Source organism: Cherax quadricarinatus, chromosome 83 (assembly GCF_038502225.1).
Source record: "Cherax quadricarinatus isolate ZL_2023a chromosome 83, ASM3850222v1, whole genome shotgun sequence".
Classification (NCBI taxonomy): Eukaryota; Metazoa; Arthropoda; class Malacostraca; order Decapoda; family Parastacidae; genus Cherax; species Cherax quadricarinatus.
In genome coordinates, this window is record NC_091374.1 from 17,458,318 (window position 1) to 17,475,414 (window position 17,097).

General features: G+C 38.6%; 1 protein-coding gene across 1 annotated transcript in view; it reads left to right on the forward strand.

Annotated features, from left to right (window-relative positions):
* Positions 1–17,097, forward strand: part of LOC128702233 (laminin subunit alpha-like) — a 206,955-nt gene that overhangs the window by 109,432 nt on the left and 80,426 nt on the right. Inside the window, exons 19-21 of the mRNA XM_070102903.1 lie at positions 1,699–1,940; positions 3,951–4,180; positions 4,329–4,610. Of these exons, the coding sequence (XP_069959004.1) occupies positions 1,699–1,940; positions 3,951–4,180; positions 4,329–4,610 (754 nt within the window). The remainder of the gene's footprint in view (positions 1–1,698; positions 1,941–3,950; positions 4,181–4,328; positions 4,611–17,097) is intronic.

Here is a 17,097-nt window from a genome sequence, read left to right on the forward strand (position 1 = left end):
AACTAATCAACACACTGAGAGTAGAAGATTAGGACTTTTTATTTGTACAGTTGTCTCTGCTAGATCTGATATGAAAACAACCCTGACAATCATTGAACAAGAAAGCGCCATTCACTTGGTTCCAGGGTCAGATTCCTGGAAAAGTGTATTTATAAAGAAAGGAAAATGCCACTAGTAAAGTGTTCTTGAGAACTTAGATACTAGAAGCCCCAAATTACAGCAGACATAGTGCCACTTCACAAAAGTAGGCAGCAGAATGACAGCAAAACACTACAGATCAGTAGCACTAGCATAAGTCGTTGAGAGGGTGCAAAGAAGGCAACATGAATAAGGCCAAGAAGTATAACAAAAAGTTAAGACATAGATATTAACCCTTTCACTGTCTATCCCTTAACATTACGGCTTGCAAGCCAATGTCAGTCCTGTAATAGTACACCAAAAATTCTAGCAGCTTCCAGTCATGTGGGAGAAACCTGGTAGGCCTACATATGAGAGAATGGATCTTAGTGGTCACTGTGCACAGTATAAAAAAATCCTGCAGCATGCAGTGCATAATGAGAAAAAAAACTTTACCGTGTTTTTGGTTTAAAACAGCGAATTTGTAGTGTATTTTCGTATGGCATTTATGGTTGTATTCTCGTTTTCTTGGTCTCATTTATTAGAATGGAAGATATACTACAGAAATAGACATGATTTTCAATGGTTTAAGACTAAAAGCATCTTGAAATTGAGCTCAAAGTATCAGAAATGTTCGATTTTTGCCATTGTTCAAGAGTAAACAAATTATGTCATGTGTCCAGTGCACATTAACTGGTGGGTATAATATGCTTTCACAGATGTGCTGATATTATTTATACAATTTTTACAGTAATATAGTAGTCTGCATAACACTAAATCTTCTATTTAATGGGTGAATAAAAATTCAAAATGGAAAGCAAGCATAATAAAAGAGAGGCTTGGAGATGTGACTGACGAACAGAGAAAATGTTAATCTAGTGCTAGGATTGTTTGCATTGTTAATTCTAGACCCTCTTTTGAAATTGGCCTTCTTTGAATTTCATATGAAATTGGCCAAATTACCAATTTCTGATCACTTTATTCGGTAGTTGAAATTGGTAAATGGGTGGTTTCTTGTACTCAGTCAATAGAACAAAAGGAGTTCTAGTAAAATAGCTATGAATTTAGTCGACTGGAACAATGGCATAGGCCAAAAATAGGGCTCAAAGTGGGTGAAATCACCAATGCATCAGTATTGCTGAGACTTTTAACTTTATGAGAGTGTAATTCCACAAGTTTTCCATCAAATTTTGTGATTTTGGTTTCTTTACCACTGGGAAAAAATTCTCTTTATTTCATAAGAAAAAAAAAAAAATTTTTTTTTAAATTCTTCGACACTGAGAGCAAGTTTGTGAGCAAAGGTCATGACAGTGAATGGGTTAAATTTTGTACTTTTGGTGTCTGTACCTTTGGAAAAAGATTCTTTACCATTTTAGAAGATTTTTTTTTTTTTTTTTTTTTTTTTTGACACAGCAAGTTTCATTTCAGAGATCTGGACAGTGAAAGGGCTAAATTGAGGGTCCACTGTATTTAAATGAAAATACTATAACATCCAAGATACTTTATATAATATTTTGTAATTCATAAATTATACATTTACGGTTTAATAACATGCACTGTTGGTTCTTGTGCATTGTTCAGTGGAACGAGTGGAGCAAGTAGTCCCTGAGATGACTCAGCTAGCTACACAACTTCGTGCACAAAAGGAAGTAATTCAGACTCTTGGAATTGATGTTGGAGATCGTCTAGAGAAACTGCGACGCACCATTCAAAAGACACGTGAACTGGCCAATAAGATTAAAGTGGGTGTATCATTTCTACCAAACACCACGATTGAAGTGGAGAATCCAGAGGACCTCATCAAAGCTGCCACTTCTACTAAGGTAAAGTTATACAAGGCCACTAAATGCTTACTAATGAACATATTCTGCATGTGGAAATATGTATATTCTCCTTAATGTTTGCAAGAACTTCAAGTAAAATTAGAATATTTAATGAAATCCTGTAGTTCTAGGTTTGGCTTAAGAGGATTAAAAAATTGCTATATTATTCACTAAAAGTAGGATTTCAATGTAGTAGTAGCAGTCATCACCACTGCCTTCACTACCATCATCATAGTCAAGGTTATTATTATTATTATTATTATTATTATTATTATTATTATTATTATTCTTTCTTTCAACACACCTGCTGTATCCCACCGAGGCAGGGAGGCCCAAAACAAAAAACGAAAGTTTCTCCTTTTACATTTAGTAATATATACAGGAGAATGGGTTACTAGCCCCTTGCTCCCGGCATTTTAGTTGCCTCTTACAACACGCATGGCTTACGGAGGAAGAATTCTGTTCCACTTCCCCATGGAGATAAGAGTAAATAAACAAGAACAAGAACTAATAAGAAAATAGAAGAAAACCCAGAGGGTGTGTGTGTATATATAGTTGTACAGGCATGTGTAGTGTGACCTAAGTGTAAGTAGAAGTAACAAGACGTACCTGATTATAATCATCATTTCCACCCTGCCCACTATCCTTCACAGGGTGGTCAAGTCCAAACCAGGAAATGATCAAAGTGGCAAAATATAAAGAAACACAATAACTCAGTTTTATTGTTGTATATGATTGAGAAGGGTTGGTGGTAGGGGGTAAAGGTTTTGTACATCCAGCAGGCTTGTGTGAATGTTATATCGGAGGAAAGGGAGATAAGTGATATTTTATAAAGTGTAGCATGCTGTTGGAGTGTGACCAAGGTAATATTTATGAAGGGATTCAGGAAAAATGGATAGCCAGATTTAAGGGGCACTGAAGTTCCTCTGTCTTCTAATAACGTTCATTTTTCCACTATAGTTTACCTTGTCCATAATTACTATCGCATTTGATTTGTCTGTTACCTAAGGTGAAGTCTTGGATCTTTCCTAATTCATGTTATAACTTAACAGATCTTTGAGGACAGTTGTGTTGGAGAGGTCTGAACAAAGCTCAGACCTCTCCAACACTGTATTTTCCAACTAGAGGTGGGAAATGCAGTGCCTGACTCTGAAGGAGGAATGAGGATGTTACAGTATGGAGGGTCATCTGAACTGTCATGTCAGCATGTTTCTGGCAAGACAGTGATTGAATGAATGACAGTTAATGTGTTTCTTATTTTTTGGGTCACCCTTTCTTGGTGGGAGATTGCCTGTGTTAAAGATTAAAAGATCAAGAAATAGCCAGTGTGATGTAGACTGCCAGTCCTGTGTGTTAGCAGGTCCAGATAACCTGTGAGAAGCTATGCTCATCAGCAGTCACAGGATGGACATCATGAAACCATAATTATGTAACTGTTGGGTGCCTTGTATTTTATGTTAATGTAGGAAAATAAGAATATGCACAGGAATTGTATTTTTTATTTATTAAACAAAGAAACGTGTACAGTACTGAGTAAAATTTTTTGCTAGTTTGATGATGCACATTATTGTGAGTATTTTAGAAAGTGGCAAAGTTGTGTTCAAGATCAACTTTTGTAAATATTATGGTAAGTAGCAAAGGAGGGAAACTTATAGGACAGTGTGGTGATGTGAAAGATATCAGATAAAAGTAGGCTGAGCAAGAGACTAAAAATTTGGGTTGGATGGAAGGTGGTGGTTGGAATGTTCCAGGAAAAAAGTGAAGGTTTTGAGTGGTATGGGCTTGAGAATTAAACAGGCACGTGTGAGCATGTTAGATTGAAATGAGTAGAAACAGGTGATTCTTATTATATGATTTGCTGGTGCAATGTGAGGAAGGTAACATTTATAAAAAGATTCAGGCCTCACTTTTAAGGATTGATGAGATCATGAGATTTATGGGAATAAAACTAGGAATACCTCTCTTAATCTCTTAATTAAAGTGAATCACATATTACTTCATTTTTCACAGCTTTCTCTGTTTACTCAAACGGAGGAGCCAACAGGACTTCTTCTATTTATGGGTACACCTGTCGGAGGTAGTAAACGAATGCGTCGCACAACGACTGATGACTTCATGGCCCTTGAAGTGGATGGTGGTTATGTAAGGCTCACAATGGATCTTGGGGCTGGTCCACACACTATTGAGTACAATAAGTTGTATATTGCTGATGGTGTTTGGACTAAGATCACTATTGAGAGGTAAATAAAAATTAGCTGAAATTAACACTAAATATTTTAACTTTGATTTGGCCTTCATTATTATTTTTTTGAAGACATCTGAAAATAGTGGATACAGTTTTTAGTGTATGTCCCTTATATAAAGATTATTGTTTATTTATTTTTGCAGAACAGGCAAGTTGGTGAAGTTATATGTGGATCGAGAAGAAATGCAAGGTGAACCAGTGGAGGAAGTATTACCTGGCAAGTATTCTGTCTTCAATCTTGATCCCAAAGTGTCAAAAATCTATGTTGGTGGAATTCCTGCTGGTACTCAGGTTAACAGGGCCATCCTTAGCACTTCATTCTATGGCAAGATGGAAGACCTTCGTCTTAATGATCAACCTATCGGATTGTGGAATTTCAAAATGGATGGAACCAACAACAATCAGCAACGAGGTGCTTTGGAAAGGTTAGAGAATGCTTATAATGTGAATTCTGTTTAAAAAAAAACAAAGGAGGGTTTAGTTTACATAATGTTGCAAAAAATTCTGCATAATGTCATCAACTTCATGGTAAGAGTACTTATTGTAGAAAATGTGCCAAATACTGTATAAATACTTTGTTGTTTTTACTAAACTGGCTGTTTCAAACTAGGGTGACCTATAAGAGGAAACATTCATCATCATTCATTTATTAGCAGTCTTGTCAGAAATGCACAGACATTAGAATTAAAATAACTCCGAACTGCAACATCTTATCTCATCCTTCAGAGAATAGGCACTTCTTCCCACCTCCAGGACTTGGGTCTGGCTAAGTGATTTTCTGGTTACATGTATTTACATGTATTTGCTGATGACACTGTGCTCTTGGGAGATTCTGAAGAGAAGTTGCAGAGATTGGTGGATGAATTTGGTAGGGTGTGCAAAAGAAGAAAATTAAAGGTGAATACAGGAAAGAGTAAGGTTATGAGGATAACAAAAAGATTAGGTGATGAAAGATTGAATATCAGATTGGAGGGAGAGAGTATGGAGGAGGTGAACGTATTCAGATATTTGGGAGTGGACGTGTCAGCGGATGGGTCTATGAAAGATGAGGTGAATCATAGAATTGATGAGGGAAAAAGAGTGAGTGGTGCACTTAGGAGTCTGTGGAGACAAAGAACTTTGTCCTTGGAGGCAAAGAGGGGAATGTATGAGAGTATAGTTTTACCAACGCTCTTATATGGGTGTGAAGCGTGGGTGATGAATGTTGCAGCGAGGAGAAGGCTGGAGGCAGTGGAGATGTCATGTCTGAGGGCAATGTGTGGTGTGAATATAATGCAGAGAATTCGTAGTTTGGAAGTTAGGAGGAGGTGCGGGATTACCAAAACTGTTGTCCAGAGGGCTGAGGAAGGGTTGTTGAGGTGGTTCGGACATGTAGAGAGAATGGAGCGAAACAGAATGACTTCAAGAGTGTATCAGTCTGTAGTGGAAGGAAGGCGGGGTAGGGGTCGGCCTAGGAAGGGTTGGAGGGAGGGGGTAAAGGAGGTTTTGTGTGCGAGGGGCTTGGACTTCCAGCAGGCATGCGTGAGCGTGTTTGATAGGAGTGAATGGAGACAAATGGTTTTTAATACTTGACGTGCTGTTGGAGTGTGAGCAAAGTAACATTTATGAAGGGATTCAGGGAAACCGGCAGGCCGGACTTGAGTCCTGGAGATGGGAAGTACAGTGCCTGCACTCTGAAGGAGGGGTGTTAATGTTGCAGTTTAAAAACTGTAGTGTAGAGCACCCTTCTGGCAAGACAGTGATGGAGTGAATGATGGTGAAAGTTTTTCTTTTTCGGGCCACCCTGCCTTGGTGGGAATCGGCCGGTGTGATAATATAATGTATTTAATGTAAGAGCCTGTTATTACAAAAGTCAAAATCACTTACCTTCTGTGACTTGCAATCAGTGTAACAAACACTATTTGATGCAATGATGATGTGAGAATCTTGGTTGTTGAATTTAATTCATTCCAGACGTCAATTCAACAACCAAAATAGATGATAACCAAAGTAATTTTTCCCATAAAGAATAATATAAATAGAATTAATCCATTCCAGACCCTGAAGGACAATATAATAATTTATTAAAAATGTACTAACTACTACATAAAATTGTAAAAATATTAAAAGAAACTTTAACAGAAATACTGCACAGTAAATTAAAATTTAACACTCTTATTTGTCAGAGGAGATCTAATGGCATACTGGAAGTAGGAGGTGGAGGAGAGGAGGGGGTATGTTATTGCTTGGAAAGGAGAGTCACCTTCTTTTAATATGTCGGGCAACCGTCCTTCTGTTATTGTTTCTCTTCTTTGTCTCTTTTCACCACTAACAAACACCTTGTTCTGACTCACTGGTTCTGTGTCTCACTAAAAACCTGTCCAGTGAGGTTTGTTTCAGGCTCCATTTTAACACTTGTCTAAATTGAGATATTACACTGCCATTGTACAAGTTAGAGAGATGGATGGTCACTGCTTTGTCTGGATGGTATTTTCAGCAAACTCCTGCACTGCACGCCGTTTATCACACATTTCCTTGACAAGTGCAATGGGCACATCATCGGTTACCTCCTCTTCCTTTGATAACAGCTCCTCCGCAATTTGTTGCTGCTCCTTCTGAAGGTCTACAAGTTCTTCTGTGGTGAGTTCAGTTCTGTGCTCCTCCACATCATCTTCAGTCGCCTCTAGGCCCAAGGTCTTCACCAGGGATACAATATCCTCTACTGGCTCAGGCTCATCTTCTAAGCCTTCAAAATCCCTGGCTGCCACAAAGTCAGGCCACAATTTCTTCTATGCTGACTGCATGGAAATCCGTGAGGGTTAAATTTGTTTCTGAAGTGATTTCAAAGCACCTTTCAAAAAGTGATTGGTGTAGTTTCTTGAGGTTAGCAATGACCTGCTGGTCATTTCTCTACTCTACAGTCAGTATGATATCCAGTACATTATGACAGGCCATGCTGATACGTCACAAGATGAATTACTGTATAACCAATGTGATTAGCCAGCTTATGTTTCATAGTGTATATAAGCCAGTTACTCAACCTGCAGATTAGAGATTTGTTCAGATGTTGCCTGCTATCCTGAATTGTGTCTACAGTCAGTGAGGCTGGCTGCTCTCCTGAATTGTGTCTACAGTCAGTGAGACTAGCTGCTCTCCAGAATTGTGTCTATAGTCAGTGAGGCTGGCTGCTTTCCTGGGCTGTGTCCACAGTCAGTCAGGCTGGCCACTCTCCTGGGTTGTGTCTACAGTCAATGAGGCTGGCCACTGTCCTGGGTTGTCTACACTCATTGAGGCTGGCCACTCTGTTGGGTTGTGTCTACAGTTAGTGAGGCTGGCCACTCTCTTGAATTGTGTCTGTAGTTAGAGAGACTGGCTGCTCAAATGGACTGTCTATAGCCAGTGAGGCTGACTGCTCTCCTGTATTGTGTCTGCAGTCAGAGGCTGGCTGCTATCCTGGATTGTGTGTACAGTCAGTGAGGTTGGCTGCTGTCCTGGATTATGCCTACAGTCAGTGAGGCTGGCCCCTCACCTGGGCGTGTCTGCAGTCATTGAGGCTGGCTGCTCTCCTGGGTTGTGTCTGTAGTCAGGCTGGCCACTCTCCTGGGTTATGTCTACAATCAAAGAGGCTGGCTGCTTTCCTGAATTGTGTCTACAGTCAGTCAGGCTGGCCACTCTCCTGGGTTGTGTGTGCAGTCAGAGAGGCTGGCCACTCTCTGCTCTGTAATTGCTGAACTTTTATTTGCATGAAGTTTTTACACAGTTTCTGTGATGTGTGGCATGTCAGTGAGTAATTTCTGTGTTAAGGTTCAATGAACTACTAATGGGAATAGCAGCCTTTCTGAATAATATCTTTTAAGAAACATAAGAAAGGAGGAACACTGCAGGAGGCCTGTTGGCCCATACTAGGCAAGTCCTTTACAATTCATCCCACTAACAAAACATTTGCCCAACCCAATTTTCAATGCCACCCAAGAAATAAGCTCTGATGTGAAAGTCCCACTCAAATCCAACCCCTCCCACTCATGTACTTATCCAACCTAAATTTGAAACTACCCAAAGTCCTAGCCTCAATAACCCAACTAGGTAGACTGTTCCACTCATCAACTACCCTATTTCCAAACCAATACTTTCCTATATCCTTTCTAAATCTAAACTTATCTAATTTAAATCCATTACTGCTGGTTCTCTCTTGGAGAGACATCCTCAAGACCTTATTAATATCCCCTTTATTAATACCTATCTTCCACTTATACACTTCGATAAGGTCTCCCCTCATTCTTCATCTAACAAGTGAATGTAACTTAAGAGTCTTCAATCTTTCTTCATAAGGAAGATTTCTAATGCTATGTATTAATTTAGTCATCCTACGCTGAATGTTTTCTAACGAATTTATGTCCATTCTGTAATATGGAGACCAGAACTGAGCTGCATAATCTAGGTGAGGCCTTACTAATGATGTATAAAGCTGCAGTATGACCTCTGGACTTCTGTTGCTTACACTTCTTGATATAAATCCCAGTAATCTATTTGCCTTATTACGTACGCTTAGGCACTGCTGTCTTGGTTTAAGGTTGCTGCTCACCATAACCCCCAAGTCCTTTTCGCAATCTGTATGGCTAAGTTCTACATCATTTAACTTATAAGTACTAGGGTTATGGGCACTCCCAAGCTTCAGAACCTTGCATTTATCTACATTGAACTGCATCTGCCACTTTTCTGACCAAGAATAGAGTTTGTTTAAATCCTCCTGAAGTTCCATAACATCTACGTTTGAATCAATTATCCTACCTATCTTTGTGTCATCGGCGAATTTGTTCATATCACTAGTAATTCCCTCATCAAGATCATTGATATATATTATAAACAACAACGGGCCCAAGACTGATCCCTGTGGAACGCCACTTGTTACAGATCCCCACTCGGATTTAACCCCATTTATGGACACACTCTGCTTCCTGTCAGTGAGCCATGACTCGATCCACGAGAGCACTTTTCCCCCAATGCCATGAGCTGCCACTTTCTTTAACAGTCTATGGTGCGGAACTCTATCAAAAGCCTTACTAAAATCTAAGTAAATAATATCAAATTCTTTATCGTGGTCAACAGCCTCAAAAGCTTTACTGAAGAAAGTTAATAAATTAGTTAGACAAGACCGGCCTCTTGTGAATCCATGCTGAGTATCATTAATCAAGCTATGCTTATCGAGATGGCTTCTTATAATCTCAGCTATAATTGACTCTAGCAACTTGCCTACAATTGAGGTCAGGCTTATTGGGCAGTAATTTGACGGTAACGACTTGTCCCCTGTTTTAAAAATAGGAATTACATTAGCCATCTTCCACATATCAGACACTACACCTGTTTGAAGAGATAAATTAAAAATATTAGTTAATGGTTCACAGAGTTCCATTTTGCATTCCTTAACCCTTTCAGGGTCCAAGGCCCAAATCTGGAGTCACGCACCAGTGTCCAAGAATTTTCAAAAAAAAAAATTTGTTATTTTTTCTTATGAAATCGTAGAGAATCTTTTTGTGAAGGTAATAAAACAAAAAGTACGAAATTTGGTGGAAAATTGACGAAATTGTGCTCTCGCAAATTTTGATGTGTCAGCGATATTTACGAATCGGCGATTTTGCCGACTTTGACTCCCATTTTAGGCCAATTACATTATTCCAATCAACCAAATTCTTAGCTATTTCACTAGTATTACTTCTATTCTATCGATTGAGCACAAGAAATCGCCAAGTCAACTGTTTCAACTACAAAATAAAGTGATCGGAAATTGTTAATTTGGCCAATTTAACACAAAGTTCAAAATATTCCAATTTCAAAATAGGGTCCAGAATGAACAATGTAGGCATTCCTGGCACTAAACTAACATTTCCTCTGTTCATTAGTTATGTTTTGAGGCTTTACAAATAAATTCCATTTTGATTTTTTATTCACATAATGAATTTTTATTCACACCAAAAAATAGAAGATTTACTGTTATGCAATACTGTAATAATTGTATAAATATCATCACCATATTTGTGAATGTATATTAGACCCACCAGCTGATGTGTATTAGACGTGTGAGGTCGTTTGTTTACTCTTGAATATCGGCAAAAATTTAACATTTCTGCTACTTTGAGCTCAGTTTCAAGCCATTTCCAGTGCTAAAACCAATCAAAATCATCTCTATTTCTGTAATATGTCTTCCATTCTATCAAATGAGACCAAGAAATCGCAAATACAACTATAAAAAACATACGAAAAAACACTGCAAAGTTGCTGTTTTAATCGAAAAATCATGATTTCATTTTTTTTCTCTCATTATACACAGTGTGCTGCAGGATCTGTTTTATGTGGTGCACACATACCACATAGATGTATTCTCTCATATCTAGGCCCAAATGTACCACTCACAGTTTATCAGAGTGAGCTGAGCTCATGGCGTAGATCTACGGTTTGGAACCTGAACGTAAAGTCGTAGATCTACGGGACAGACCCTGAAAGGGTTAAGAACCCTTGAAAAAACCTCATCAGGACCCGGCGACTTATTTTGCTTCAGTCTGTCTATCTGCTTCACAACCATTTCACTAGTGACTGTGATGTTACATAATTTATCTTCTTCTAGCCCACTATAAAAATTAATTACTGGAATATTGTTAGTGTCTTCCTGTGTAAAAACTGAGAGAAAATAATTATTAAAAATCGAGCACATTTCATTCTCTTTGTCAGTAAGGTGCCCATAGTTATTTTTAAGGGGACCTATCTTATCTCTAACTTTTGTTCTATAGACCTGGAAAAAACTTTTTGGGTTAGTTTTAGAATCCCTAGCAACTTTAATTTCATAGTCCCTTTTAGCTTTTCTTATCCCCTTTTTAATGTCCCTCTTAATGTCAATATACTGACTCATATGATGACCCTCACCTCTTTGGATACGCCTATAAATTCCTTTCTTATGCCCTAGTAGATATTTGAGCCTATTATTCATCCATTTTGGGTCATTTCTATTTGATCTAATTTCTTTATATGGGATAAACGCTCTTTGAGCAGCATGTATAGTGTTCAGAAAACTGTCATATTGATATCTCACTTCGTTACCCCAGTCAACAGATGATAAGTGTTCTCTAAGCCCATCGTAATCTGCTAAGCGAAAATCTGGGACTGTTACTGAGTTATCGCTACTATCGTACTTCCATTTAATGCTAAATGTAATTGATTTGTGGTCGCTAGCACCCAGTTCCTCTGAAATTTCTAAATTATTAACAAGGGATTCATTGTTTGCCATAACTAAGTCAAGCAGGTTATTTCCCCTTGTAGGTTCTGTCACAAACTGCTTCAAAAAAACAATCCTGAACTTCTTCTAAGAAGTCGTATGACTTGAAACATTTTGTTTGCTCAGTATGTCATCTATTGACACTTGTGTACCTGCACTCTGTTTCCTGTCTACATTGCTCACTACATAGACCTGCTCTGTTTGTCCTCGTGCTTTGGCCCAATATAAACCTCAACAGCAACATGAAGGATGTTGCTTCTGTAAACATGTAACATGCATTTTCTACCCTGGAGGGCTGTGATCATTGTTTCTGTTAGATGTACAGGCATAGTAATGACAGGTATGTGTATGCAGACAAAATATGCAGAATAAGCTTTTATTGCAGCAGTGTTTCACTCATGGTAGAGTTTTACCCTGAGTTAAATGACCCAATGAAACACAACACAAATAAATAACAAAAGGCACAATACCGTGACTGGAACGATACACAAATAACCCGCACATAAAAGACAGAAGCTTACGACGACGTTTCGGTCCGACTTGGACCATTGACAAAGTCACACTAACAGAGGTGGAGCAGGACGGCTATATATAGGCAGGAAGAGGTGGAGGTAGTAGTAGTAGTAGTAGTACAAGAAATGTATATAATACCGACAGGATGAAATGACACATGCACAACACCCGGGCATCCCCACCATAGACGTTTCGCCATCCAGCCAGCCACTGGATGGCGAAACGTCCACAACAAAGACAACCAGACGCTGCACATGTGTCTTAATTTCGTCAGTAGTTGTAGTAGAAGAAGAAGAGGTAGTAGTAGTGGTAGTGGTAGAACTGGGAAATAAGGAAGACGAGCCAGTCAAATACAAAGGAAGGGGAGCACTGCAAGAGAGCTAGAAACCCACAGAGGGAGAGCAAGCGCACCGAGGTGCGTGAAAGGGGAAGTGGTGAAATAAAATAAATGAAGAAGGAACAGAAACACGAGACAGGAGAGAGAAAGACCACCCAGAGGAGAAAAGGAGAGAGGAAAGGGGAAGAGGAAGAAGAAAAAGAAGAATAAGAGGAAGAAGAAGAAGAAGAAGAAGAAGAAGAAGAAAAAGAAGAAGAAGAAGAAATGAGGATTCAGGTTAAGTCACGGGTGTTCTGAAGTTTGGAGCATTTTACAATGTAGTGGGAGAGGAAGGCATCTACAGAGACGAAGCCAGGGCTAAGGTTCATACAAGGAAAGTTGTGTATAAGAGAGGATTCAACTAAACGGCGACTGTTTGAGTTGGAAGTAGGGAAGACAGTTTTAGCAGAAGACCAGTCAATAGGATGGCTATGATCTCTGACGTGACAGAAAAGAGCATTGTTAGTGTCGGCAAGCCTAACACTATTTTTGTGCTCCAATGAAAGTTTGTTGTACATAGTGTCTGTGTTAAAACATAAAACAATATACATGTACAGGGAAACTTTTATTGTATGGTTCACCCATGAGGCAGATTTATCAAGTATGTACTTGATAAAGACCCTTGGAAATATAAACACTTAAGCAGTATAATGTGATCCTTTATTGACAATGTTTCACCCACACAGTGGGCTTTATCAAGTCACAAACAGATCTGCCTGGGTAAAAGGTACATGAGTATTTATAGGTTTTAGTCAGGTGGAGAATGCTGCATGTGACATCTTCGGAGTAGGGTGATCGCTATCCCACATAAGAACATAAGAATGGAGGAACACTGCAGAAGGTCTACTTGTATGCTTATTCAATCTCTCTTTAAAGCTACCCAAGGTTCTAGACTCTATCACCCTACTCTGAAGATGTCGCATGCAGCATTCTCCACCTGACCAAATCCTATAAATATACTCACGTACTTTAACCAAGGTAGATCTGTTTGTGACTTGATAAAGCCCACTGCATGGGTGAAACATTGTCAATAAAAGATCACATTATACTGCTTTTTTTTTTTTTTCAACCAACTGGCCGCATCCCACCAAGGCAGGGTGGCCCAAAAAGAAAAACGAAAGTTTTTCTTTTTAAATTTTATAATTTGTACAGGAGAAGGGGTTACTAGCCCCTTATTCCTGGCATTTTAGTCACCTCTTACAACACGCATGGCTTATGGAAGAAGAATTCTTTTCCACTTGCCCATGGAGATAAGAGGAAATAAACAGGAACAAGAACTAGAAAGAAAATAGAAGAAAACCCAGAGGGGTGTGTATATATATTCTTTTACATGTATGTGTAGTGTGACCTAAGTGTAAGAAGAAATAGCAAGACATATCTGAAATCTTGCATGTTTATGAGACAGGAAAAAAGACACCAGCAATCCTACCATCTTGCAAAACAATTGCAGGTTTCCGTTTTACGCTCACTTGGCAGGACGGTAGTACCTCTCTGGGCAGTTGCTGTCTACCAACCTACTACCTAGGATTATACTGCTTAAGTGTTTATATTTCTATTGTGTTGGTATTTTATACCATTTATTTCCATAAAGACCCTTGTTACCTATAATGTACAAACTTATTGTTTTTGTACTCATACATTTCTAGAACTTGGCACAGAGGCCATGTTAAGTGGTATTGCTTGTTCAGTGTTTATCTGAGTCTACAGTAGATCTAAGTGGAAACTTACACACCATCAGTCTCAAGTATTATTGATATTTTGATGATTCTGGCTCCACTTAAATTGTTCATCATAGGCTAAGTAACATTATTTGTAAATTGGCAAGAAAAATCCACAGCGCTTCTTTCACTCATTAGCCTCAGTCATTCACTATCAGTTAGTGGATGACAGTCATCCACTAGTGACAGATCTAACTTGCTCTGTTCTACCCAGACACAAGATGGTTCAGAGATATTATCTAGAACCTTGAACTAGCATATTATGGAAAATTTTATAATACTAATCAGTCATTATAATAATTGTATACAGGTGCTTTTGCCAGTGAGTTGGTTCTTTTTGGGAGCTTATAAGGAGAATTTACAAAATTGGGAGGCATGTCAACAAAGGCAATTAAAAATGAATATAGGAAAGAGCAAGGTGATGAGAGTTTCTAAAAAATATAACCAGTATTAGATTATAGGAATGGGGGTATGGAGAATGTGAATGTTTTCAAGTATTTGGGAGTGAACTTGTTGGCAGATGATTCTGTGAGATATGAGGTGAACCATAGAATTAACAAAGAAAAAAAGGTGAGTGGTACATTAAGGCATCTGTGAAGACAAAAGACTTTATTCATGGAGGCACAAAAAAGGGTAATATTCCAGAGTATAGTGGTATCAGCACTGTTATATGGTTGTGAAGCTTGGGTTTTGAATGTTGCAACCAGAAGGCCAGAGGTAGTGGAGCTGTTGTGTTTGAGGGCAGTGTGTAGTGTGAATATTATGCAGAGAATTTGGAGTTTAGATTAAGAGGTGTGGAGTTATCAAAAATATTATTCAGATTGCTGAGGAGGGGCTTTTGAGGTGGTTTAGACATTTAGAGACAGTGGATAAAAGTAGGATAACTAGAATGGTATATAAATGTGAGGTGGAGGGGTAGGAGTTTTCCTAGGAAAGGCTGGAGAGAGGGGATAAAGGAGGTTTTGAGTGCTAGGGGGCTTGGGCATCCAATAGGCTCATGTGAGCATGTTAGGAGTGATTGGAGGCAAATGGCTTTTATGACTTGACATGCTATTGGAGTGTGAAGAAGGTAGCATTTATGAAGGAATTCAGAGAAACTGGTTAGCCAGACATGAGTCCTGGAGGTGAAAAGTACAGTGCCTACATTCTGAAGGAGGGGTGGGGATGTTGTGGTTTGGAGAGGCATCTGACCTGAAATGTTTGTGTGCTTCTGGAAAGACAGTAATTGAGTGAGTAACCGTAAAAGTGTTTTCTTCTTTGTCAGGTTACGCTACCTCAGTGGAAGATGACTATTTTTCATGAGGAACTGTTATTTAAAGCTTACATACAATCTAAACACCCATACTAGCGAGTGAACATAATTATAAAGGGCACCATGATTGTAGATTATGGTAGGCAGGCTCATTTTCCCCTGCCTGTTCTATATAGCCAGTGTTATTGTGGTGATTATTAAGCTTTGGAAAACACACCAACATACTTTCAAATATTGAAAAAACGTATACATATATACGTTTGGACCGTTTACGGGTTAAAGATAAGGTGGCTTTGAAGCCACTGTCAGTTGCTATGAGCTCAGTCTCGTGATGCAGGAGAATATGCTTTATCATTACACTAATATCAACACTATAGCTTTTTTTTTTTTTTTTTTTTTCAACAAGTCGGCCGTCTCCCACCGAGGCAGGGTGAGCCAAAAAAGAAAGAAAATCCCCAAAAAGAAAATACTTTCATCATCATTCAACACTTTCACCACACTCACACATTATCACTGTTTTTGCAGAGGTGCTCAGAATACAACAGTTTAGAAGCATACACATATAAAGATACACAACATATCCCTCCAAACTGCCAATATCCCAAACCCCTCCTTTAAAGTGCAGGCATTGTACTTCCCATTTCCAGGACTCAAGTCCGACTATATGAAAATAACCGGTTTCCCTGAATCCCTTCACTAAATATTACCCTGCTCACACTCCAACAGATTATTGCCTATCACAATTGATCTAATATGACATAATAAACAATATAAATAACATAAAACATGTTAAATATTCCAGAATGAATAATATTTGGCATAATACCGAGCAGTTCAACGGAGGTATGAAGAGGATACAAGATACAAGTACCATTCTCCTATCCCTGATGGGGCTTATATTAGAGAAAACAGAGTGTAGCACAGGGCTAACTGTGATATACACTTTTACTGCACCATAAACCTGAAACAAAAAAGCTATTTTCTCTGTATAGATTACCACACATAGCAGCATGTGTGTAGAGAACCTAGGATAACCCAAAAAAGTCAGACAGCGTGGCTTATTTCTAGCATGTACCTGGCTTGGGTTAGCCATATATGATTTTTGGTAAATATTTGATTCCCAGCCAGGGTAGAAACACTGGGCGTTTCTTTACACCTGTTGTCTATGTTCACCCATCAGTAAATGGGTACCTGGGTGTTAGTCGACTGGTGTGGGTGTTATCCTGGGACACTGACCTAATTTGCTTGAAATACTCAACATAACAAGCGGCTTTCTATATACATGTAGTAGTATGTCACTTATGTCAGCTATGTCTGTATCCCATGTACATGTATGTGAAGTAAATTATTATTATTGTTATTTTCTCATTTGTTTGTTGGGTTATCTTATTGAAACTTAAGCAATGTATGATGGAAAGATGCTTCTTAATGTGCACCAAAAATGAAAGAAATCAGACCATAAATAGCGGAGTTCACTTCTCAGCCATTAGAGGCCACTTAGCGGTATATCTTTGTATGGTTTTTATGGTTATATTCTCGCTTTTTCAGTCTCATTTGATAGAATGGAAGATATATTACAGAAACAGATATGATTTTGATTGCTTACATGACAAAAAGTACCTTGAAATTGTGCTCACAGTAGCAGAAAAGTTTTATTCTTTAGCGATGCTCAAGTAAACAAATGACGTTGCCGTCCAATACCTGTCCGCTTGCCAGTCCAAATTCCAATACGCAGTCAAGAATGGGTTGACATTATTTATACAGTTACAATAATGCAGTAGTCTGCATAACAGTAAATCTTCTATTTTTT